A 27,184-nucleotide genomic window follows, 5' to 3' on the forward strand; every position below is an offset into this window, starting at 1 on the left:
ACAAGAATAGGTTTTCCCCTTTCTGGCAATAAAATAGGTGTTGAGATGTTCAAACACCATATAGAAACCTTTCGCAAGGGAATCAAGTCTGCATTGACAACACAAGGCACTTGTGGTAAAACATGCAAACAAACATGCTCTGATAATATATTAATTGTTTTTGAAACCGATTGGCCTGCACCAGAGACAGCTTTCTTTATGGACGTGTCTCAGCAGTGCCGTCAGACGAGAGAATGCCAAAAGGCGAACACTACACAGACAAATGGATAGTCGCGCACCTCCGATTAGCCCGGTTGACTACGCACAGTGCGAAAGACGTTCAACACACGTACATACACACATTCCAAATCCCCAAATCTGCAAAACTCGCAAGAAAGGGGGCAGAGTTCAGAGGAGATGCGGCGGGGTTAATAACGGACGCTGGGTTGAGACCGCGCGGCGAGAGAAACGAGCGATACGGCGATACAGCGGAGCGAGAGAGAGATACGTCGCGCAGCAACGGGCGTATTAGCGGCTATTAATCTCTCTCTCGCACGCGCGCAAGCACCCGCTCTCCCCAGCCCCCCGCGAACACATCTGTCGCTCGGATCAACCGAATTACAAGTCGAGATTTTGACGTGGTCCCGGTGGCGAAGGCGATGCTGCGTTGAGGAGACAACGGGACGGAGCGAGCGAGTGAGCGAGTGAGCGAAAGAGAGCGAGAGGGGTGGAAAAAACAAAAGACAAATAAACAAAACAATCTCGAGCTCAGCTAGCGGGAACGGGTCCCAGATGGGCAGATGTTCTTTCCCGTTCACACCAAACCTGGGCTGGGAGTAGAGTTGCCACCTGTCCCGGTTTTTTTTACCAGGACCTTTCTTGATTTTGGTGGCAGCAGCCATCCTGGGAAATCGTGAAGTCTTCCCTGGGGACATTCAATGTCCCAGGCTACCGTCGGTTGCGCAATAATAATGATGATGATGCACCACTCAAGACAATTAATTTACAGGCAGATCTCCCTTCTTCTAGTATTGTGAGATATACTTCTTCTGCGAGCCACATGTGCCGGGATTTACTTGTACTTCGGAGGTGGCAACCCGAGCCGGACGTCACTCTCGACCCCAGTTTAAGAACGGATTCGTTTCCCCCCCCCCCCACCCCCCCGTCTCATTTGTATTATTTCTCGTATTATTTGGAATCACTCATTTAAACGGTGTCATGCGCTCCGTTAACCAGCATCTGTGCTGTTGGGGTGGGGTGGGAGGACGAAGGGGAGAGGGGGGGACCGGTGGTCTCGGAGTCGAAGTCGAATCGCGATCGAGTTCGGAGCAACGGCAATGACCGACGGAAGAGGAAGGAGACGCTGCAAACAGCCTCCGGCAAGACGCTGGACAGTCTCCAAAACAAAACCCCCCGCGGTGCATCCCCAAACCCCGGCATTTACCGCCAGTCCAAGCCGAGCCCCGTACACGCCGGTTAAACTGTGAGCAGCAGAGCGAGAGAATGCCGTGCCATACGCTGCACGTGTAAGTGAGTGAGTAAGAAGAAAATAATAACTGGGACATCCTTTGTTCATCCCTTAAGAGCGTTGGGCAATCATTGCTGGCGACAAACATTTTGCGCGAGCCAGCGTGGTACACGACGGGGGAGGGGGGGGGGGGGCGCGTGGCCAGCACCACGCAAGGCCGTCACGGCCTTCCCGTTGCCGTGTAACGTTCTGTGCCCCCCCCCCCCCCCCCTACTGGACGTCTATGAAAAAAAGGAGCCTTTACAGCTCACCGGATTCCACCGGTATAAATAAATGCTCCGATTCCATTTTGTGCATTTTTAAGGCTGACCCTGGCCTCGGCGGAGATTCGTCCAGGACGGAAGTGGGAACCAAATTAGCCCAGCGCCGTCATCCGTGGGCGGGAATCGAACGCGGGTCAACAGGATCCTTAACCGGTGCCGCCGCAGGCCAGCAACCCGAATTGGATTTCCCAGCCGCGGGGATGGCGTCGCAGGCGAGTGATATCCGATACGGTTTCGGGGCATCTCCTAAGTTGACTCGGCCCTGAATGAGTTACCTGGTACGGCATGGGAACATCGGAACACTGGGGAGGACAAAGGCCGTCAGGCATGGTGCTGGCCGCACCAATCACTCGTGCGCAGGGTCAGCCTTAATAGGTGCTCGCTCATGCACGTGCACACGCTCCATCCATCTGACCCAGTGTATGAATGGCCAAGGCCACTGTAAAACAGTTATCCAAATCGTATTTTGTTTTGTTCTCATAGCAGCGTCCGGCATCGTCGCGATGAAGGGATTGATCCCCACGGCCTGCGACCGCCACGGCCGGAGCGTTGAGTTGGGCGTCAGAGTTCAACCCCTCGAACAGGACTCCACGTGCTCCCAAGGGAGACGCGAAGAGCATCAAAATTCCCAGCACGGAGTGCGGAGACGGCAGCTCAGAGGAAGGGAGGAGGAGGAGGAGGAGGAGGACGAGGAAGAGAAGGAGGGAGGCGTAATTCCCACGACAACCGACCTAAACGAAAAAGGGTCGTTTTGGGGAGGGGGGAGGGAAGGCGGTGGTGGAGTGAGGGAGGAGGAGGGGCGTGCGAGGGCAGCTAGAGTTACGGGTAATTGAGGCGAGTAAGCTTTTTGCGGTGGGATGACCAGGGTGGGTGTTCCCAAGGCGGAGGTGTCTCCTGCTCCCCCAGCGTCCGGCGCGTGCCCCACCGCTCACGACGCCCCACGGCTGACGACGCTCCACCGCTCGCTGCGCCCCACCGCCAACGACGCCCCACCACTCACGACGCCCCACCGCCAACGACGCCCCACCGCCAATGACGCCCCACCGCTCACGATGCCCCACCGCTCACGACGCCCCACCACTCACGACGCCCCACGGCTCACTGCGCTCCACCGCTCGCTGAGCCCCCATTGCTCGCAGCGACACAGCGGTGGGGCGCAGCACAGCGGGTCCCTTGGACGCGGCTGCCACCCTCTTGCAGGATCGCCCTTCGTGACAGCACAGCCAGACGATGAATGAAAGTCGGAGTCACGGTGATTTCCTGCTACAACGCGCATTGAGGCTTTGATACTCATCTCCCGTCTGCAGCCCTGAAGCTATGGTGGAAATTCCACTTTCCTATGGCAGGGGGGGGGGGGGTGAGTCTTTCCAAGGGACAACCGCTACCGACTTATACATCGGGATGATGGGCTGAGTCGCCCCACGGACTGCGAGCCGCTCGCTCCACTGCTGAGTCGCCCGAGCACCATGAGCCACGGGAGGAAACCGCCGATCAAATGGCAAAGAATCTGAATCTTGGGAGAAATCCGATGAGCGATGAAGCTCTTCTTCACAGACGTCCAGTAGGGGCGGGTCACAAAAATGCGATAGGAGTGCAAAGTACGGGAAAGGTAAGTAAATGACAAAATAATAATAAATAAACAACGGTACGAATACCATTTTATTTTTTTATTTTACCAGGTCCACTGAGCTATTAGTTATTTTTCAGACGCGACCCGGCCACAAAAGGTAGCTGAACGAAGTGGCTCATCCCGTGGAAATTTACGTCGGCCATGTGAATCTAAACGCCGTCGGAAAGCATCGGCTGGCAGGGAAAACCGAAAAAAATATCATAGTAATTAAATAATGCGGATTATGATGATGCTAGGAAAAAGAGAAACTGATGCGTCAGTGAACGTGTATAATGAATTGAAAGGAAGGTCAATGGAAATGAATAGCAGCGCAGATGTGGCCGGGTGGCTCGGAGGTCATTGACGCTGAGGATCGCGTCGCCGGCGAGTGATATCCGATCCGGTTTCGGGGCATCTCCTAAGTTGGTCGTCAGGCATGGTGCTTGCCGCACCAATCACTCGTGCGCAGGGTCAGCCTTAATAGGTGCTCGCTGGGTGTGAATATATGAGTTTCAACCGCGCACCTGTGATTAAACCGGGTTCCCAAGTGTGCCGAGGTGACAGTTTCAGCCCAGTCAACAATAAACCGCACGCCTGAATATATATAGTTCGTACTTAAATAGGACTATATATCAGCTGAGAGAATGAGATGGGAAAAAAACGTTGGTTTGACTGCCATGTAACAAGCATACTTAGTGAAGCGCAAGTTGCCCCTGATGTGGACAAGGAGGTCACTTGAAACAATTGCAAGCGGTAGTTCTGTTATATCACCTTCCACGGGCAAGTTCTCCGACACGGTGGGAGAAGGGGAGTTGGAGGTGGAGGGGTTATGTACGGCCGCGTGCCCAGTTTCTGATGGATTCATCGCCCCACGGCGCGACAACACAAAGCAGAATAAGATCGTGAAATACAAAACGGCAAAACAAAAATAAAGTATATAGCACCGATTTGAAAAAACCCCGAATAAAATTTATTCTGATACCGCTGTGCAAACGAAAACAGCAGGAGGATGACCTTAAACGTCCTACTCTCGCTAAACGATAATTTTATGACCCCCCCCCCCCCCCTACTCCACTTCCTCTCCCGACCGCCACCCCCTCACCTCCCCGCGTAGTGCACAATTATTTACTGCGGCCGGTCGAACTACCGTAACGATTGCAGCCGCCACGGGACAGCAACCCGTCCACTCGGGAACACGCTACGACACGATACTCACGCAGGGGACCCACATTACCACGGGGCAGGCAATCAAGGCTCGGATGTTCAGCCAGATAAAAAAAAAAGACGTCGTTAATTTTTGTTTTGTACGTATGTTGAACTTCTTTCTCGCCGCACGTAGCCAACCGTGCTCGTCGGAGGTGCGGGGGGAAGGACAACGAACTAAAACACAAACAAGCAGTTCTAAAGAAATGAGTTTTACAATCTAGAATCTAGATTATTTCAAAGTGCATAGCTCCAGCAGGCTTCCTCATATCGGACGGAAGAGCGTTCCAGACGGCCGCGCGATGCGGTGGCCGCCGTCTGCGTTCGATGGCGAGCAGCCAAGAGCCGCTGCTGCTGCTGCTGCGAGGATGACGACAGGAGTTCGCGCGATGGTTTATGGCTCCTTGACGAGATCAGCATGAGATCGTGGTTCATCAAAATGTGATGCTACATCGCTGGCAAAGAGCGCTTGTCGATAACACGGAAGGGCTGTACCATTAACTTGGGGTCAATCGACTCCTCATACGTCCCCTGTCTACTGACATTATTGTTTGATATCAAGGCCGTAATTATAATATAAATTGGGGGGGGGACACATCCTCCCCCCCCCCCCAACCAATATTTAAATATGCTGAAAATGTCCCCACCAAATATATTGCTATAAAATAGATTTCTGTTTATATGATTGTGATTATGGTTGTACTTTATTAATCCCTAATCCCTGCCATTACATACAATAAAACACTATTAGACATTATTGTAAAAATAAAAAGTCCATCCCATGTGTTAGTGAATTTTTTAATATTTTAGGCAGGATATGGCAAGAAATTAGTTTTCAAATTTAGATTTAGATTTTTTTCTGGCGGGGGGGGGGGGGACCCCCAGACCCCCTGGAAGATTTGGTCCCCCTTAATGATGACTCCATGGCTACGGCCTTGTTTTATATATTTATATATCGGGGGACGGGGATTGACATGGATTGTTCACCATGCACCAGCCCAGTCTGTCCTTCTTCACGTACAATGGCGGAGAGGCCCATTGCCCGAAACGTCGCCGAGTACGCGTCTTTTGTTTCCTTCAAGGCCGCGGTGCCGTCGGTCGAGAGCGTCGAGCTGTTTGTCACGTTGAGAGGAGGTTGGGGGACGGGGTGGGTGGTGAACGTCCCTCCTGCCTCTGTCTCTCCCCTGTCCTTCCCCGTGGTCCTGTCTCTGAATGCATATCACCTCCCCCCCCCCGCCCCACGTTTGAGTATTAACGAATGGAATTAATTAGCTCGCGACATTTCCACAGCAGCTGCGGCTCTCCTATTGGCTGTCGGCTGTAGGAAGTTCTTGACATTCACAAAGCAACGTGAGGTCTGATTGCAATAAACGTCCAATTAAATTCCTGTCCCGTAATAATTTGTGTGTGTGTGGTATATGTGCGTGCGTGCGTGTCACACGCATTTGCGCTGCGCTATGAGCTCGGCCAACCGAGTTCGATTCCTAGTGACGATTATCTGAACCGGTCCTGGGCCTCCCCTAGGTCGACTCAGACTCAAATGAGTGCCTGGTGCGATGTATAGACATCATCACTGGGGGAGACAAAGGCGGCCGGGCGTGGTGCTGGCCACCCGCCCCCTCCTGCACCGCGCCAGTTTTCAAAGGCGCTCGCTAACGGCACTCGTCCCAAAAGTCTGTTGAGGCCACACGGGGGGGGGAGATCTTCGTCTGCGTGTGTTCGCACGCCTGCGTTTGCATCCTCGCGGTTTCGAAATCCGATTCCCCACGCGAGAGACGTCGAACCTTTGCCAACGAGGACATTGAACGCGTAACGCTCGTACGTTTGCCGCCATCGGCGCAGTTTCTCCCGGCATCGTAAATATCCGGCGTCCCCGAACGAATCGAGACGCATTTCTCTCCTCCGCGGGGGAATCTCCCGTGGGCGGCGTTCTCGGTCGACGTTTCCATCCCCCGTTCCTTCGCCCGTTCCCGACTCGTTCCTTCGCCATCAAGCTTCCGCCACCAACACTCGTCGCATCTAGCGCCGTCCGTGGAGGTGCGGGAGCGGTGGGGGGTGGTCGTGGGACCCGGGGTAAAACCACACCGTGTCAGTCATCCCGACGCCTTCAAACCCAACCGGGGAAGTATTACATCCGACACCGTGACGTCCAAGCGCCGCCCCCTCCCCACCCCCGAAGCGCGGGGGCCCCCCCTTCCAAATCGCGGGGCCCGGGGCAAGCCGCCCCGATTCGCCGTACCCTAGGGGACAGCTCCGCTCTCATCCATTCACGCGCTCTCCCGTAACACCGCGCCGTGGGGGTTTACACGGCAACGCGGCGTTGCCGACTTGCGGTGCGACGGTGCGCCGCCGTTGTCTTCGGTCAAAAAGATTGCTCCCGACGCGTACTCTGTGCGTCTTCATTATTGTAGATAAGCGGACGTGAGAGTCGCCTTCATATATCCGTTTTATATCTGAGGCAGATGCGTGAACGAGACGGATGTGTGAAGAGACGCGCACTGCTTATCAAATTTGTTGCCTGTATTCTCCACAACGATGTGGGTTTTTTTTTATTGTGATCGATTCAGGTGACCCCTGCAGTGTCCACCATGAGCAGTGTCCACCATGGGAAGAATTGTCCACCAATTTCCGAAAGTATTATCGTATTCTCGAGATGTTTCTTCTCGCATTCGTTTTAACCCCCCCGCCGCCCCCACTCACCAAAAACCAATATCCTCTATCAAATATACTCCGGTACCCTTCTTTAATGCCATTTTGCTCGTACAAAGCTACCACGGTGACCCCCGAGCTATCATAGACATTCATGACGGAGAGATTACACGCTTATGAAAAAGTCCATTGTTGCCAATTGCCACCCTGGCTGGCACCGATAAGCCACCTCTGGCCCAATGGCTCAAAGGTGGCTCAAGCTCGCCGCCGGGCGTGCGAAGTCAGACGAGCCTTCACCCCGCGTTCTCTCTAGCACCCCCCCCCCCCTCCACCGCCACCACCTCCGAGAAAATGTCGAGCCGGCCTGGTCAGACGGCAACGGACGATTGTCACGCCACACGTGCACCGGTGGCTGACGCCCATCTGGGGTGGAGCGCCGAGCTCTGCGGTTTGGCATCGTGACGTGACGCACGGCGCGTTGGCAGTCCGCTGCCGGGTGGTGAAGGTTGTTGTGTTTTGACAACTCTACTTTGCCAAGTAAAAAGGGGTGGCCTTGGGACCGGTTCAGGTATTAAAGGGGCGCCACGGTGGCTAGGAGATGTTAACTACCTCGCCTGGTATACAGGAGGTCGTGGGTTTGATCGCGACCCAGACGCCTGCTGCTGTATATTTGGAGTTTGCGTGTCTCTCTCTCTCTCTCTCATCATCACAGTGGCTAGGAGATGTTAACTACCTCGCCTGGTATGCAGGAGGTCGTGGGTTTGATCGCGACCCAGACGCCCGCTGCTGTATATTTGGAGTTTGCGTGTCTCTCTCTCTCTCATCATCACAGTGGCTAGGAGATGTTAACTACCTCGCCTGGTATACAGGAGGTCGTGGGTTTGATCGCGACCCTGACGCCTGCTGTATATTTGGAGTTTGCGTGTCTCTCTCTCCTCTCCCAGTGGTCATGTGTTTTTTTTTTCTCCGGGTCCTCCGGTTTTTCCCTCCACATTTAGAATCAACGTGCGTTTTAGAGTATATGGTTGCTATACAAATTCCCACGTGATGATAAGCCACTTCGTTGAGCTTTTCATTTGTGGGCAGTTCGCTTCTGAAAAAGAGCTAAAGAGAGTCAGTAGGCCTTACTGGTTAAAATACAAAAGAGTTTGATAGTTTAGTTTTTCTACTCGCCACAAATGATGTTAGCCGTGGCCGGGAATCGAACTCGGCTCGCCAGCGGTGGATCCGTGGTGCCGGCGGCGCTAACCGCTGCGCCGCCGCTCCCGCATCCCGATGGGAAATGAGGCTTCGCTTTAATGGAGAGCGCCGGCAATTTTGGGCCCATTAGCACTGCGCCTCAGTGACAGCTGGTGCGGATCAGCAAGATGGCTTTGCGGGTTACGTGGGCAGTCAGAATAAGTGTGTGCGCGCGCGAGAGAAAAATACGTTAATGGGAAAATAGATTTTGAGATTTCATATCGTTGAGAATCGCTGGCGAGTGATATCTGAACCGGCCATGCCCCCCCCCCACCCGCCCGCCCGCCCAGCCCTGCCCACCTGGTACTCCCACCGTCTTCACCTAGCGGCGTTGATGACCGGCGTGGTGAAGTATGGTTAAGCAAACCTGCACGAACACAATAGGAAAAGGGCTGTAAGTTATTTTAATTGTTATTGTTAATTTAGAGACATGTTTAATGCCCAATCGCCGTGGTGGCGAGATGTTAATGACCTCATCTGGTTCGATCCCGACCCTGACGCCTGCCGTATATTTGGAGTTTGCATGCTCGCTCTCCCTGTGGTCGCGTGGATTATTTTTCTCCGCGTCCTCCGAATTTTTCCGCCCACATTTAGAAACGGCACGCTCTTAAGAGTATTTGGCTGCTGCTATACATTTCCACACGATAAGCCACTTCGGTGGGCTACCATTTGTGGCCAGGTGATTTCTAAAAAAAAGAGCTGCATAGCTAAGTGGGCCTTACCCGGTTTAAAAATAAAAAAAAGTTTAGTTTAAGTTTACCCTAAAACGCTCACATTGCATTCGCGTACGCAAGCAAGCACTGGGTGACGCTGCGCATCCACTCTTCGTTCACCAACGTGCACTGAACGGCTCGGTGAAGTACGGTCAAACAACGAGAGCGATGAATGGACTCGGCAGTCATGGGGTGACTTTCTTCCAGCGGTGGTGGATTGACAAAGGGGCTCCACATTATTATTGTTGTAACAATTAAATCATTGAGAAACGGGAGAAGGGAGAAAATCAATCCGGCGCCCGCACGCAACAACGCGTACGTTCACCACATTGAAAACGATTCCTGCTCTCACAATCACCATCATCATCAGCAGCAGCAGCAAAGATCTATGCACTGCTGGTTGAAGGCTTCCCTCCAAGTGGTCGCTGACCCGCCCCTCCGACTGGACCATCTGCGGAAAAGAGCTTTGTAGCTCATACAAAGCAATACAAATCCCGATGATCCATAATGCAGGTCTTTTGGACTATGGATGACATTGGTCGCGAGAGCCCGACGTGTCAAACTGAAATTCTGACGAGTCCGCCGTCTCACTGCCGCAGCCCTGCGATCCCACGACGGCACACGTTGTGCCGCGCGCGAGCCGACGCCGTCGCTCCGTCTCTGCGCTGGACGTCCCCGTCCTCCCGGCATGGCCGCGAGCGTCCCTTCCGCCGGCGCCGGCGGTGGCCGTCCGAAGGGGCGCGATGGTGCTCAAACACCCACGTCCTCGCACGCTAAACACGCCTCGCGTTTTTATTTTATTTCGTACTCTCAGAGGTATTGTGCGTGCGCGTGCATCGGGCGTGGTGTTGGCCACCCACCCACCCACCCCCCCTGCCTAATGTACCGTGCCGGGCTTCATAGGTGCTCGCTACCAGAACTTGCCCCAAAAATCTGTTAAGGCTATACGGGGGATCTTTGTTTTTGTGTGGTGGGAAGCGGTAGTGTAGTGGGTTAGTGCACTACGCTACGGATCCGGAAATCCGAGTTCGATTCCCGCTCGCGGCCAACACCAGTGACGATTATCTGAACCGGCCCCGGACCTCCCCTAGGTCGACTCAGCCTCAAATGAGTACCTGGTGCGGTGTGTAAACATCGCCACTATGGAGACAAAGGCGGTCGGGCGTGGTGCTGGCCACCCACCCCCTCGTGTACCGTTCCGGCCTTCATAGGTGCTCGCTAACAGCACTTGACCCTACAGTCTGTTAAGGCTATATGGGGGACCTTGTTTTTTTTGTGTGAGCATGAGAGGGTGGGCTCCCAGACGGAGGTCTGCTCCAGGGACTGATTTCTCACTGGAATTTGTATTTTCTTCTGATCAATGATGCCACGTGATCAGTGATGCCACGTGACTCGCAGCTCAAGTAGCCCCAGCCACACTGGCAGATATACTGGATGTGGTATGCCGGGTGCGGTAACGTCACCCGGGGTCACTGGTAAACTGGAGTAGATGACACGTGTCTAGTAGTTGCAGCCACAGCATAGCGTGGAGTATACAAGATGTGGTGTGCCGGGGCGTAAACATTTGACCGATTTGCCGACCCAGACAGGTCTGGCTAAAATAATTCTCTGGTCCCCACCCTGCTTGACCCCCCCCCTCGCCTGATCCCCGCCCCCCCCCACCCTGAGCTCCCCCCCTCACCCCCCCTTCTTCCCTACATCCGTGACTGATCCCTTCTTGGGTCCCTGATCCCTGCAACACTGCCCCCCCCCCCGACCCATCTGATTTCAATGCCTCGCCATATGGCTGCGGCTGGGATAAAGAAAATACTGTATACAAGTGCAAATTCCATAGGAAATAAATAAATCAACAAAACAGCACGCTGTCAAATCCGTATTCATAAAAGTGGTGGCTTTAGACATAAGCAATACAATAACCGGGGAGGGGGGGGGGGCGGTGTGGTGGGGCATTGGTTAGTGGGGGGGGAGTCCATCCAGCAGTGGATCGACAACGGACTGCACCGACCGTGCAATTTAGCGGCGTTCCTTATGCACGACCGAGCCTACAGATTGCGCGGCGTATTGGGAAGTGTCAGGGCGCAGTGGAGAAACGCAAGAATTAACATTTTCATAACCGGGCCATTAATCCAATTAATGAATTCTCCTTCAGTTGTCACACTCGAGGGTGGATTTATTTGTCAGACCTCGCGCTCGCTCACTCGTTCACTCGCATGGGGGGAGGGGTAGGTCGGGGACTGAACCCATTCCTTCAGCTGCAGACAAACGGATGGACCCACGCACTCACTCACTCAAAAGACAAACATTCCCCGTATGGCCTTAACAGGCTGTAAGGGGGCAAGTGCTGTTAGCGAGCACCTATGAAGGCCGTCACTGTGGCACACGAGGGGGGTGGGTGGCCAGCACCACGTACCCGGCCGCCTTTGTCTCCCTAGTGGCGATGTTTTTACACATTACACCAGGTACTCATTTAAGGTTGAGCAGACTTAGGGGTGAGGCCCAGAACCGGTTCAGATATTCATCACTGGTGTTGGCCGTGAGCAGGAATCGAACTCGGGTCGCCAGGTTCGCAGTGCAGCGCCGCTAACCGCTACGCTATTACTCCCACACACAAAGCAACACACACACACACACAGACACACACACACACGCGCAAATAAAACCGTGACCCTATGTGCGACGCTATCAGCGCACACAGCCGCTCGCCGCCCTATTGCCGCAGCACTACGGAAAGAATAATAATCATTATTTGAAAATAAAATTCTACAAAAGATTTTCATTGAACCGCAAATTCATGGTGGCGGAGGGGAGGGGGGGGCATTGGGGGGACTTCTCTGTTCATTACGTTCGTCCGTCAACGTGAATTTGACCTTTGGGGTTGAGTTTTTATTTTATTTTATTTTCGCGTGATGACAAGTCACTCAGGTGAGAGTTCACGGTTGCACTTGCTCTGACAGGGCGCGTGGGGGGGGGGGGTGACTCAGAGGTCAGGGGGTCAGGGCACTGAGTTTGAGATTCCAGAGTTCGAATTCAGGTTTGTTAACCGCCGGTGATTAAGCTTGGTTCTCAAGTGTAGCGGAGTTCATTGTGTCAGCCTGTTCACCAACAACGGCACAACAAAAACCCCATCACGTAAAAACATGTTGGTTCTGCACTTAATTTGGCAAAATTCTAGCTCTGGGAATTAAGGTATCAGTTTGACCATTACAGGACCAAATGAACAATACTCTCAAATGCAGAGCGGGTGGAAAAGTGCTGCCTCCTGTGTAGACCAGAGGTGACTGGACGGGATCTCAGAGGTGATATCCGCGTCTGTGGGCAGTTCTATAACACGAAGGGGTTTCACTGCCTACGAAGAGCGATCTCATGCAGTCAAACAAGTTCATCAATAACACCGCTCTAGAAAGGAAAAAAAAAACCAAGAGTATCGATGTGTCACAGGTTATGTATTGTGCAATCGCCGTTCTTCGTGGTGGAGAGAGATGGGCCGGAGAGCTTGAGCGAATGACAGTTGTAGACTGCACAATATACCACGGGTCCCTTCAATTTGACACATGATCAGTTAAAATTGATTTTACCCACGCATTAATCATTACAGACGTGTTGGCACTGGGGGCGAGGTGCCCATCACCGTACCCCCCCCACCTACCCCACCTACCACACTCTCTGCCACCATAGCGGGGGACTCCCACAATAATAAGGCTGCACATTCGATTGGCACTCCACCCCCTCCCCCCCCCCCCATTCGGGGTGCCCAGGACAGCCGCCGCGCCCCCTCCACCCCATCCCACCTTTCCTATAGCACTGTTAACCCCCCCCCCATCCCCCCCACTCCGTTTCGATGACGTACGTGCCAATGGAGTGCTGCAGTCGGCTGTTACTTCTCGCACTGTTGCAATCAGCGGCGAAGCTGTCTGCGCAGGAATAACCATAGAGACCAGATGATGTACGTGCACGTCATCTGGTTTTTCTCCCGATTCCGTTCCCATGAAGTAGGTGTACGTACGAAAGATGAAAGAAAAATAATGTAACCGTACCGTCACCGGGGCAGCCACAAGGCCACGCGGGAGGGGTTGCGTGGAACAGTTTGACGCCAGCTGTCGTAGAGTGCGGTCGTGTCGCCACGGTTCTCTGCGGTGAGTACAATGTCTTTAAAATCAACGGCGCTGTGCCTCTCTTAAATAAAATGAACGCGGACCACTCTTCCGACATTGAGCGGTGAACAGGACCCACGCTGCAACTCGCAAGCAGATGCGACTCGGGAAAACTTGACGGCAACGAACAACCTCAATGGAGTGCTGCAGTCGGCTGCCGTTTCTCGCACTGTTGCAATCGGCGGCAAAGTTTTCTGCGCGGGTATAAACATAGAGCCCAGAGGATTGCGTCTTCGCCATAATCCTTTAATCCCCCCTTAAAGCTCCGAGGATTAACTCCATTCACTGTGCAACATAAAACACACCCGTGGCCATTGTTCTATACACAACTGGGGGGGGGGAGGGGAGGTGTGGGCGCCGATAATGATATGAATAAGTATTTAAATAATAACGTCGTCCGTTAATTGAGCGGGAAGATCTTCGCCGGGGCGTGAAGACGCTTTCTGTTTAAATCCGGGGGGTTTTTTATGTAAAAAAGGCGAAACTACATAGAGAGAGAGAGAGAACAGTGAGAAGAAAAAGCGTAAAATCACTCGCCCGTTTGAGCACATCGAGCGGGCGAGTCAGACATCCTCCGCGTCACCGGCCCGCGCGTCTCATCTCATGTCTCTCCCCATCTGCTCGTCCGTCCGTCCCGTTACGACAACGCGAGCCCGGTAAAGCTTCCACGGTTTCGAGCGGCACAGAACGGCGGCTGCTGTCGGCGTTTCCGCTGCCCTCTCGCCACGCTCCGGCGGTCGAGATCCGCCCTAACGGCTCGTCGCAGCGTGAAGAGCAACTGCCCACCGCTCGCCACCCGGTGCCACCGCCCCATTTCCCAGTGTCACTGCCATATCCCCCAGTGCCACAGCCCCGTCTCCCGGTGCCACCGCCCCATCCCCCGGTGCCACCGCCTCATCTCCCGGTGTCACCGCACCATCTCCCGGTGCCACCGCCTCGTCCCCCGGTGCCACCGCCCCATCCCCCGGTGCCACCGCCTCATCTCCCGGTGCCACCGCCTCGTCCCCCGGTGCCACCGCCTCGTCCCCCGGTGCCACCGCCTCGTCCCCCGGTGCCACCGCCTCGTCCCCCGGTGCCACCGCCTCGTCCCCCGGTACCACCATCAGATGTGACACTTCCGGTTTAGTTTGAAGGCGTAGGGGGGCAAAGCACACAATGTGTGCTTTGCCCCCCTACGCCTTCAAACTGGCCCAGCACCCCCCCAATGGACGCGCCCTGCGCGAAGTGTGAGTGCAGTCCAAGTGCTCATTTGTGAAGCCGATGAAGCTGCAAATATGAATAAAATGGTTCAAAGTGATCTCCTTCTCAAATGTGCATCCTGTTTACAGCCCTGAGCCAACGGTGGGAATTCCTCATTTCTACGAAGAGAGGCGAGTCTCTCCGTAGGAGAACCACTGGACATCTGTGAAAAAGAGCTTTATAGCTCATCGGATTCCTCCAGTATAAATATCCTGATTCTGATCTGATTCTGAAGTAGTACCTATTTTAGTGACGCCGGAGGGATGATTGGTTGAGTTAAACGCCAATCAGAATTTGAACATTCCGATTGCGAACCGCTCACTCTTTCGCTGAGCCACCTGGCCATATTTTTATATTTATGTGTGTATGTATATATAAATAAATGACGTTTACAACTTTTATCAGTCCACTGCTATATTTAACAGCCTGCGGTGGCCCCCAACAAACTGATCAAGTAAATCCTTACGATTCACTCTCACAGCGTGCGGTGGGCCTTCATCCAGCAGTGGATTTAAGCACCAAAAAAACGACAGTACTAATGTAATTAGAACCGTGTGTATATGTCCGTACGTAATAGATGTGTGTGTGTAGTGCACGTGTGTTTTACCGTCTAAAGTATTATTGAAAAGTATTATTGTAGAGTACTGTAAAAAGAACGCGAACGGCTTTGCTGTACTTGAGGACTTTCAATAAGTCGAATAAGAGCGGCTTAACCCGGCTTTCACTTAAAACTTTCACTCTACATACCTTTATTGACGATACCGCGATGTAACGTTAATGTGAATGAATGAAAATGTATTTAAACTTTAGTTGTGATATTTACATTAATTTCTAAGAGCTATGACTTAGAGCTATGACTTATTAATTACTGAAATAACTGTTAGGATTATTTGCAAGGTCTTATCTTAAGGGGTCTTAGGAAGTGGTGGGGGGGGGATCCCCCTCCCCCTCAGCCCCCACCCCCTGGGGGCTCTGGGGTGTCAACCTCCAGTCACGGGGGGGGGGGGGGGGGTGTGGAAAGCTCTTATCTTAAGGGGTCTTATGGAGGGGGGGGGTCTCCCTCCCCCTCAGCCCCCACCCCTGTCGGCCCGTGAACGTGGTGGTAGATCAGCTGCCCACAACGCCTTATTACGGAGCAACATCGCCTGGGGGGCGTACACGTTTGTGAGGGGTGCACCTCTGGTTGGCTGCTTGCTCGCGGTCACGTGATGCACTTCAATCAATCCGTGCCGCGTTAATCACACAATGACAGTCATAGAGTCACAGAATGACAGACCTTGGTGTTTATATATATTTATGCCTCCCCATGTCGTATCAGTCATGGGTTTCCACGGCATGTACAGCAGGCCACAAAAAGACGTACACAGACACAACTCCGATCAGCGTGGTTGGCTACGTTCTGTGCAAAAGAAGTTCAACCTACAGACAAGACACTACCTCGCCTGTATACTAGGCGTGGTATTGAACGTCTCGCCACCGAGATGTCATGGGCTCGATCCCGACCCCGACGCCTGTATCTCTGGAGTTTGCGTGTCTCTCTCCCCGTGGTCGCGTGGATTTTTCTCCAGGTCCTCCGGTTTTTCCCTCCCCATTTAGAATCAACATCCACGCGTTTAGAGTATTTGGCTGCTTGTAAATTTCCACGTGATGATAAGCCACTTTGTTGATCTATCATTTACGATAGCCAGGTCGCTTCTGAAATATAACTATATGGCAGCTCAGTGGGGCCTTACCTGGTGAAATAAAAAAAAAATTGTTTAGCTCAGATGAGCGTGGAAGAGCCGAGACCAAAACATCCTCTCTGGAGGGACTCTCAAGTGGAGGCTCTTCCACCAGCAGTGGCTTGAGAGCAAGCACTTGCATGGCTTCCCCTTTACCTTCAATGACCATAAAAAAATATTATATCTGGGTCACAAGACTCGTTTGATGTGTCCAAGAACTGGAATTGGGTCATTTAAATAGTAAAAAAATAATCAGCACGGTCTTTTCCTAGCTAATCATAAATTGGACAGGATATTGATGTCGGCTTCAACCAATAACTGAATCAATTGACGTCTGTAATCATTCATCAATTGAATCTGCATTAATTCATTATTTTTCCTGAAATGTATTAAGAAACATAATTTGCAGCCCTCTGGTCAATTCACGATCGGACGAACAAAAGGCCTCCTAATGCCGTGCTGTCCGTGAGGGGTTGTTTGACCATACTTCACCACACTGGCCACCGCTGGAGCGCTGGCCCGAGACCGGTTTTGGCGTCACTCGTCACCGATGTTCGCTGCGGGCTGGGAATCAAATTTAGGTCGCCGAGTTCACACAGCAGGGTGCACTAAAAATGACGCTGTCGGTCGACGCCATGCGCATCCAATGCGTGCAAGACAGCCGTGACTTGGCGAGTGAGTGACCGATGTAAAAATCTCACAGCGTTATCGAAGCGATACCAAGAAAAAGCGAGATATATATTTCTTGGCACGAATATATTCATTTAATTCTATGCTTATCGTAACTAGAAGCGTTTAGGCTGTTCGAAAATGAAAGTGCAGAGGATTTGCGCAGAGGGTGTGTTCAGCCGATAGTGTTTATATCGCTATAACTCTTATGTCGAGCACTTAACCATTTAAAACTATTTTTTTTATTTTAAACTATGTTTATTTTACCAGGTAAGGCCCACTGACCTGTAGAGCTCTTTTTCAGAAGCGGCCTGGCCACAAATGATACCCCGATTAAGTGGCTTATCACGTGGACATTTATAGCAGCCAAATACTCTAAACGCATGACGTTGATTCTAAATGTGGAGGGAAACTATGGAGGACCCGGAGAAAAATCCACGCGACCACGGGGAGAAAGACGCGCAAACTCCAAATATACGGCAGGCGTCAGGGTCGGGATCGAACCCACAGCCTCCTGCATACCAGGCGACGGAGTTAACATCTCCTAGCCACCGCGGCGCCCCTTACATCGTCGGACCAAGAAATTCGCCTCCCGTGGAGTGCGAACACTAAAGTCGACCTCGGATTACTCGTATTGTACAGGGACGAAGGCTCCCCATAATAACGTGACACAGGGCTGTGACAAAGCGGTCGTTAGCGAAGCGCCTATTAAGTCTGGCAGTTTGCACACGCGTGCGCATGCACGCGCACACACACACACGTGCACACACACACACGTGCACACACGCACAAACAAAAGGATGGATTTAGATTTAAAAAAAAAAACAGTTACAGCCACCTCTGTCTCTCCCGCAGCTGACGTTGCGTTCACTAGGCGCAAAGAATTCGTTTTGGGCCGAGTCAATACAGCGGAAGTCGAGGGTCAGCTTTGACCCCCAAACTCCACGTGATTGCACGCGCGTGAACTTTAGAGAGAGGCGTTTACAAAAGCGACGCGTATGGAAGACCGTGAATTGAACCTGGGTCATTGGTATCCTAGCACAGCGCCCACGCCACTCCGCCAGGGCTTTGTAACAAAAGGCAAAGATTCCCCTTTGTAGCACAAACAGACTTTTGTGGGCAAGTGCTGTGAGCGAGCACCTATGAAGGCCGGCACTGTGGCACACGAGGGGGTTGATGGCCAGCAGCACGCCCAACTGCCTCTGTCTCGACGTTTACACACCGCACCAGGTACTCATTTAAGCCTGAGTAGACCTAGGTGAGGCCCAAGACCCGGTTCAGATCATCGTCATCGATGTTGGCCGTGAGCGGGAATTGAACTCGGGTTCGCCGGGTTCGCAGCGCAGTGCGCGCACCACTGCGCCAACGATCTACCGACACGCACGCGCGTACACGCACGTACACGCACGTACACGCACGTACACGCGCGTACATGCGCGTACACGTGCGTACACGCACGTACACACACGTACACGCACGTACACGCGCGTACACGCACGTACACGCACGTACACGCGCGTACATGCGCGTACACGCGCGTACACGTGCGTACACGCGCGTACACGCACGTACACGCGCGTACACGCGCGTACACGCACGTACACGCGCAGCACAGCAACGATCCGACATGCAGGCGGTGCAACTGCACCCGCGGTCCACCTACGGGCTGGAGGGACTCCAAGAGCTACGAAATTGTGGGGGGGTGTAGGGGGGGTAGGGGGGTGGGGGGGGGATTTAATTCATTGCACCAGGGCCCACGCCAACCACGCTATACACCACTCCTTCTGCAATGCGTGTGTGTACAACTTATACCGTGACGATGCGCAATGTATGGCTACAGAGAGGGGGCTGGCTGGAGGAGGAGGAGGAGGAGGAGGAGAGGGTGTGCGTGCACGCAATGAGAGCTGCAATTCCGTCTCTCAAAACCGAAAACAGCCGACCGCAAACAACCGCTGAATCCAGCGGAGATGATGATGATGATGGGGGCGGTGGGGGGGTAGGGGGTGGAGATCACCGTAGGGGGTGGGGGGGGGGAGGGGGGGGGAGGGAGTTCTACCTGCGGAATCACTAACGAGTGCGTCGTCAGCGATTCCAGCACATTGTGACAGCTCGAGGAACAACACAGGGTCGCCTTGGAAATTCAGATTTCCAAGGTCGGGCGCCTCTGTTGTGACGAAGACGCGGAACCGGCTGTGGGGTTGGAGTCGGGTGGTAGCAGCGGGTGGGAGGGCGAGCGGCGAGCGAGCGAGCGAGCGAACGGGCAGGACGGGTATTGACGGTGTCCTTGCGAGCGAGCGAGCCATGAGATGAGGTGGCGCGACCGGCGGTTGCTCTTGGCACCAATCAGAAATCGCACAAACTCGCGTGCTCACGATCGCCTGCTCACCAATAAACGCCAGGGCTGGTGTGAAGTGCGTTCGTTCCCAGGAAACCGGAGCAGAAATAATTCCCGATCGGAAATTGTCACTCGAAGATTCCCCGCCCCCCCCACCCCCCCCCCCCCCCCCCGCCACAGAGCATTGTAAGTGGCTGTTGGGGCAAGTGCTGTTGGTGAAGAAGCTATTAAGGCTGGCATGGGGCACAAAGGGGATGGAGTGACCAGACCAACACCCGGCGCACCTTTGTCTCCCCGGTGCTGACCTTTACGCACCACACCAGTTACGGTACTCGAACCCAGCAAGAGGCCCATAATCAGCCGAGGTATATTCGCCACCGTCGTTATCGGCCGCGAGCGGGAATCGAGCCCGGGAGGGCCAGGGTTCATAGCGCGGCGCGCACAGCAGCGCGCGGACGCACCCACGCACGCGCATTCTCGGCCGCCGCGCGCTCTCACCTCGCTTGCGGCTTTCGGCGCCTGGTGCTCTGCCGCCGCAGCTGGGAGTGCGGGCTCAGGTGGTAAATGAGCTGGCGGCAGAGCTTCTCAAACGCGCGAAGGCGCATCGTCCTCCTGCCGTCGCCGCCATCGCCGAACGGAGAGGGAGAGAGGAGAGGGGGGACACGTGGGGGAAGGTAGCCAGGTTAGCGGGCAGGCAGAGAGAGAGAGAGAGAGGGGGGGGGCAGGTGGGGGGGGGGGGGTGCAAAACACAGAGGGCAAACAGAAGAACAGAGAGATGGATGGGGATCGATGGAAAGACAGGTGGATGGATGGGCAAGGAGATGGGCAGATGGGCAGATGTACGAATGGAAAGATGGAGAGATGGACAAGCAGGCGGAGGGAGAGAAGGACGTAAATAAAACAGACGTACACATGGGCAGAGCAGGCCGTGTAGATGGATAGGGAGATACAGATGATTGGACGGGCAGACAGACGAACAGATGGTACCGATGGACAGGTGGACCAAATAGATGAAGGATGGATGGACGGACGTACAGACAGATGAACACACTTCAAGGGAAATAGGTAAAGTCTGTTCGATGGACAAATCGAGACAAACGGACAGACAAGGTAGACAGATATACGGATGAGCAGGCAGACAGAAATCAACAAGGATGGAGAGACACAACAATGGTTAGAGGTGTTTGTTTGAGGGACCGAAAAGCAGGCAGGTGTTTTTTAAACGCCAAAGATGAAATGGAGGGCAAAGGGTCACATCCGTGGCTTTTCACTGACAAAACATAAAAGCTACGAGCAGCGGCGGCGGCTCATCAGCTGCTGATTAGCATTGCCCGCGTGGCGTATGCAAATGCACGCGTATGTGTACGTATTAATCATCATCCAATCAGCGTGTCCATCACCTTACATCAAAGAGACGAGCCTCAAAAAGCGTAACAGACGACCGGGGTTGTGGGAGTCAGGCGATAAGACAGCTGGCGGCATTGAACACGCACCCACCGTCGCACCTGGAGATGGAATATTCGACACGGGGTAGTGGGCATATTGGACCGTGACAACCGCACATTGACCCATCCCTGTATCCAGGTCAAGGTCAACGGGTCATCACGACTAATGTCGTTGATGGCACCACGTCCTGCCATAGCTTTCCTTCTGCTAGATCCCACCATCGTCGTCATCGCCATCGTCGGCCACGATCGATTCACTGTCGGATGACTGCATCTCCATCCTCGGATTAAATGCACCTTAAAAATGTAACTTGTTATTATATTATCCTATCGCCATTCCGCAGGGTTCGTGCGACGCCACGATCCACCTCGTTTCCTTCCAGCCCACTGCTGGTCTCCATCGCTCCATCTCCGCCGCGGTCGTCCTCTTGGGCAGATTCTATCATCTGGCTGTCATTCCATCACGAGTCTCTCGTCGATCGGCCAATCATTCCTTCGAGCCACAACATCTCGCCTCTCCTGCCACCGTGTGCCACCGCGTGCCACCGTGTGCCACCGCTGCTGGACAGGTGGTGACGGCCGGGGGTTTGGTGAAGCCAGCGCCATCGTGAGCCGTGCCACGCTAGGATTGGCTTGCAGGGGGTCGCCCGCATTCGGTAGGCAGGACGCGGGGCGGCAGAAATAATTTTACGGGCCCGAGTAGGAGACCACAAGGGAAGTGGTCGATGGCAATCTTCAGTCGATAATCAACTCTTTTGACAAATCGTCACGGCTCTACTAAAACCCGAACTAAACTATTTTCATATTGCCAGGTAAGGCCCACTGAGCTACGTGGCTCTTATTCACAAGCCACCTGCACCACATATGATAGGCCAACGAGGTGGATTACCACGTGGAAATTCATAGCAGCAGCCAAATACAGTACTCTTAAACGCGTGGATGTTGATTCTAAATGTGTAAATGTGCAGGGAAAAACCGGAGGACCCGGAGAAAAATCCACGCGACCACGGGAAGCGGGGGGGGGGGGGGGGGAGTAATCGAGAGAATATGCAAACTGCAAATATACAGCAGATGTCAAGGTCGCAATCGAACCTACAACCTCCTGCATACCGGGCGAGGTAGTTAACATCCCGCCACCGTGGCACACCTACGATTGATCGGAGGAGACATTAAGGCAGGTAGATGGAGAAGTTCAACTCAGGACTCACCTTCACAACAACAACAACTGCTGCTGCTGGGTGCACGACACGGGTCAGGTGGGGGGGGGGGGTTCGACATTTACAGCGGCGGCGACCTCGTGACCCCGGGAGCGCAGGGCTCGAGCTGCCCGGGTCACGGGGTCGTACACAGCCACAAAATTAGCTCCGGCCGGGGGAAGAAAAAAATGCTCGTATTAACGAAAGTGCTTTGCGATGAGCTCTCGTACAGCACGGAGTAAAATAAATTTCCGCATAGAATAGGTGTGGTGTGTGGCGGAGTGTGTGCGGTTAACCCTTTCCCGTTCCGTTAGTTTTTCTTCCGATTCCGTTCCGACGAAGGAATCGATTCTGAACGGAATCGGAAGTAAAAGGCCCCGCGGGAGGGCGTGTGGCACAGTTTGGTGCCAGCCATGGCAGAGTGCTGTCGTGTCCCTCCGGTTGTCTGCGGTGAGTGCAACGTCTTGAAATGAACGCTGACCGTCGTCGCGGAATTGGGAGAGGATTAAAAGAACTCAATCATAATCATCGTTGCCAAACCGTAGCCCTCGGCCTCCTCCCATGTCGTGCAGGACAACAAATCAACTGCATGACTTGGTTTTATTCCCATTAAGACTCATCAGTAGAGTAGAGCCATCATTGCTTGCTACTGCCACGCTTGCCTGGGGGACACGAAGGAGCAACACCACCCCCCCCAACGCCTCGCACCACGGGGACAAATCACCATGTGACGAGAGAGAGATCATGACCTCATGACCCCCACGACCGGGCATAATAATTGCATCTCGATGCACTCCAGCGAAAACGCAGGCATCTCCGTAAATATCGGCTGCGAGCGACGGTGCTGATGTTGGTTGCGGTGGTCATGGTGGTGGTGGTGGCGGTGGCGGTGGTGGTGATGGTGGTCGTGGTGGCGGTGGTGGTGGCGGTGGTGGTGGTCGTGGTGGCGGTGGTGGTGGTGGTGGTGGTGGCGGTGGTGGTGGTGATGGTGGTCGTGGTGGCGGTGGTGGTGGCGGTGGTGGTGGCGGTGGTGATGGTCGTCGTGGTGGCGGTGGTGGTGGTGGTGGTGGCGGTGGTGGTGGTGGTGATGGTGGTCGTGGTGGCGGTGGTGGTGGCGGTGGTGGTGGTGATCGTGGTGGCTGGGGGGAACATGCCCGTTGGTACGTGCCGCATTTCCGTTGCCGTGTTTTGCATTTAGCGAGGTAACTGCCTTGGGTTGTAATGGTTATGGGGCAGTGTTTAATTCCGGCCGGAGGAGTCCGGTAACGCTGTTCCCGGAATTAGTTTGGCACCCAGCCACATCCACCCCCACCTCGTTTTTTTGTTTGTCCTCGTGGCGAAGCCGAGGCGGCCGTGTTCGCGGTGGTGGCGATGGGCAAAACAAGTGTGCGAATCGTTCTTCGGGTTAGTGGCAGTGCCTTAACTCGGACAATCCCCCGCCCGACTCCGTGCCAGTCCAGCAGCGTGGCGGAAAATGTCGAGCGATAAACCGAGCCGTGGCGTAATTTTTTGGGCACGGGTTCGATTCCCGTCTGGAAGGGATGTTGATTGCGGCGTTCGTCATCTGCATTGCACTTTGTAACGTACGACGGACGCTATCGGCCTGGGGTGCAGTCACTGTTGCAATGGTGAGCACGCATGGGCTTAGAACCCAGAATGTCGATCCCCCCGTCGCGGCAGTTGAAAGAATGGACGAGATTCTTGAATCCGCCCAGCAGTATAGGTGGCTACGCCGGGTTTAAGTCGATCGGCAGGTCACGTGTGGTGCGGTAAAGTGTGGCCTCTCGCTGCCCTCATCAAGACGTCTGCCCAGCGTGGAAGAAAAGGTCCAGGCACAGCCTCTAGAGCGGGGGCCGGCAAACCAAAATAACAAGAAGAGCCATTTTTTTCTTCCGAATTCGGTAAGCAAAAAGATTCATTCTTTAAAGAGCCGCACAAGGCACGCGGCGAATACGAGACAGTGGTGGCCCTCAGTTTAAACGACATTACGAAGCGGGCCTCAAAGGGCCGCACGCGGCTCCAGACCCGCAGGTTGCCGACAACCTGCTCCGGAGGGAGGGGCTCTCTCGCGCTCTCGCTCGTGAACGGGAGAGCAGCGGGCCCTCCGTAGCAGCAGGGGGCGCGAACGAGCCATTGCGGGGCCGCGCCGCCGACCTTACACACTTTTGCGCTTCTTCGCGGATCGCGCTCCACGCGCTTCTTCTCCGTACCGTTTTGGGGCACTGGATGTCGCGGGCGAGACTGATGATGAGGTCGTGGGTGATGGGGTCGACGATGTTCCGGAAGCTGGCGTACTTGTAGAGGACATCGTCCAGGGAGGTGGACTCCATGCCCAGGTCCTGTGTGCGAAGGCAAAGACAAAGGCGCCCCATGTAGCCTGTAGCCCGTGGGGGCAAGTGCCAGGTTGTTGTTTTTTTGTTATTATTTTTTTTCAGAATCATCAGAATATTTATGCTGGAGGAATCCGATGAGCTACAAAGCTCTTTTTCACAGATGTCCAGTAGGGGCAGGTCAGAACGTTACAACAGCAAACTATGCAAAAACACGATAAGAGTGCAAAGCATGAAAAAGGTAAACAAATCACTTACAAATATATACAAATACAACTAAACAATTGTTATCTTATCAGGTAAAGCCCACTGAGCTATTAGATTATTTTTCAGCAGCGACCAAGCGACATGCGATAAGCTCAACGAAGTGGCTCATCATTGTGGACATTTATAGCAGCAAAACAATCAAAGTAATCTAAACGGCATGCTTCTGAGTGTGGAAGGCAAAACCAGTGGACCCGGCGCGTGAAGGTGAGTATGCGGCCCTGCTGGCGGAAGGGCCTCGGCTGGAAGTGAGCTCTGAACTCCTGCCGAGGGTGCTTGGCCTCCTCGTCCACACTGGGAGGGTTTTTTCTCGGAAGAGGTGAAAGGCGCCCGCACTTCGCGGCACCAGACGCAACTCTGCCGTCCCAGTAAACTGCGGCGAACCCATTCACGCTGCCGGGTGGACAGCGGTGTCGGGGGGTGGATTTAATCAAAGCGTTGTTAATTCCCTCATACAACACCTGAAATAAGTTAACAAGGACGGGTGGTCGGGAGACAGGGACCGAGGATAAGGGGCCATAACCGCTGCAGATTAGACAGGAGCCGCATTCGGAGGGGTGAAATTTAAAAACAAATGCCCGCTTAGGTCGCCCCTTCATGTTTTTCTTTTCATTATGTCAGGCGCGTCTCGGTTAAATCCCTCTCTCACCTTTTCATCCCTTGCAACCTTACTTTAAAAAGAGTCACCCTTTCTCCTTGCTGTGGGGAACTCCCCCCACCACCGACTCGGATAGGTGATGGGCGGCGAGCACGTTCCGCATCTCTCTATCCCATTGCTTTTCATCACCGGTTTTAGTTTTTTTGTTGACGGTGCGTCCGCGCGCGTCGCAACGTGATCTAAACCGGTGCCCCGCGCGTTGCCTCAAACAAACATAAACGTTCAGAAAAAAAAGCGAAAAAAAATCGTTTCAACTGGCCTTGGAAGGCGGTTAATGATCGAACCGGCGGACCTCCGGATGGCAGAGTCCACTTTGCTGATTGCCGCTTGCCGTGCATGCACGCATCGCTGCTGTGCGTAGCCACATGAATCCACGCCCGTGGGAAATCGCAGAGACCCTCTCAGTTAACAAACGTCCACACAAAGCTCGTCGGGCAATGGGATGGAGCGGCGGCGGTCGGCGAAGTGCATCACGAAAGCCGCGATGAAACGTGGCGGACCCGAGTTCGATTCGCGATGAAGGCTAGCTTCAGTGGCGAGCGATATCTTAACCGATCCGGAGTCGTCCCCCTCCCCACCCCCACTGCCCCAACCACCTCCTTCATCAGCGTGGTGAAGTATGCCCATCAGCCCATTCCCTCCCCTCGTCCCTCCCCTGCAGCCCTTTCCTGCCCCCCTTGAGCCCTCTGTTATGGTCACTCATTCCTCAACCCTTGCACCGCCCCTTGCTCTCTCAACCAGTCTTTCATTGTCACCGCCCTTTTAAACGATATACACCGCCTTGAGCTACGGCACTCGACAAATGTAAAATATAAGATGACTAACGGGGCATCAGGAAAGGCCTGTAAATATTTGTCATTTATTTTACGAATATATGTTTTCACACTTCCACCGTTCGCGCTGCGGTCCCCACACCCAAAACAAACCTCGTTCCGTGGTCGTCCACACTGGCGCTCCAGAACCGTTGGTGGAAATTCCACATTCCCCAGGCAAGGACCGAATGCATCCAGTATGAAAACCCCCGACTGACTTCCCGAACAAAGTGGTAGGGTAGTTGTTTTATCGATCCCTTCAGGATGATGGGCCAGGTCGACTCCTGACTCACAACCTCTTCGCCCGGCACCGATTCACTCTCGTACCACTCCTTCGGCGAGAGCGTCTCCCCCGCTCGCTTGACGGAGGTTTTAGCCGAAGCCAACTGCAGCACGTACGTCCGTCTGCATGTGTGCGTTGAACTTTTTTCGCACGGTACCGAAGCCAACCGCGCTAATCGGAGGTGCGGGGGGAGAGGGCAACAAACTAAACACAAAAAGCAGTTCTAAAGAAGTGACTTTTTATTCTAGATTGCGATAGCACGATCCGTTTTCAATGTCCTATACCTGCACGTGTGTTGCTGTGACGGTGAAATGCACGCGCTAGTAACGCACACGCACGTGCCTGTTGAGATAAAATAATAACGTGAGCGTCTTTTGTCGGTGAAAAAGCTTCAATCGCAGAACCCGAAAAGAAATAAGTGCACGCTAACCGGAATAAATAATAAAAATCAACAAAATAAAGGTGCTTCAAACAAAAGGAACAACAGAATTCTCAGCATGCTTTGCATGCCAGGATGACATCACACTTGTTGCGAATGTATTTGGGGGGAGGGGGGGCCCCCCTCTGCCATCCCTAGGTCAGATCCAAGTTTTTTTGCTCTTAAAATTGTACTTCCATCGCCTCCGACATCCCTGTGAACACAACCGGTGTTTAGTGGTGATCGTTTTTGCTCCCCAAGCTCAGTCTGCCCCCCCGACTGATTATCGCCCCAGCATCCCCTCTCCTCCACAATCTGCCCCCCATCCTCCCATTCCCCACCCCTCCCCTTTGCAGTCTGGCGCACCCCCCCCCACAACTCCGCCACCCAGCGCTTCCCTCGCCCTCTCCTCCCCTTCCCAGTCTGCCCCCCTTACACTCCACACACCCTCCCCTCTCCCTCGTCTCGCCCCTCCCCCCG

The 27,184-nt window shown here is 53.8% G+C and overlaps 1 protein-coding gene across 1 annotated transcript in view; it reads right to left on the bottom strand.

Moving 5' to 3' along the window:
* The window catches only part of LRRC75A (leucine rich repeat containing 75A), a 73,386-nt gene that overhangs the window by 37,292 nt on the left and 8,910 nt on the right, over positions 1 to 27,184 (bottom strand). Inside the window, exons 2-4 of the mRNA XM_076072468.1 lie at positions 24,150 to 24,278; positions 20,721 to 20,803; positions 19,797 to 19,910 (exon numbers count right to left, since the gene is read on the bottom strand). Coding sequence (XP_075928583.1) covers positions 19,797 to 19,910; positions 20,721 to 20,803; positions 24,150 to 24,278 — 326 coding nt within the window. The remainder of the gene's footprint in view (positions 1 to 19,796; positions 19,911 to 20,720; positions 20,804 to 24,149; positions 24,279 to 27,184) is intronic.

Source organism: Petromyzon marinus, chromosome 38 (genome assembly GCF_048934315.1).
Source record: "Petromyzon marinus isolate PM22_M1 ecotype Great Lakes invasive population chromosome 38, UKy_Petmar_22M1.pri1.0, whole genome shotgun sequence".
NCBI classification, from domain to species: domain Eukaryota; kingdom Metazoa; phylum Chordata; class Hyperoartia; order Petromyzontiformes; family Petromyzontidae; genus Petromyzon; species Petromyzon marinus.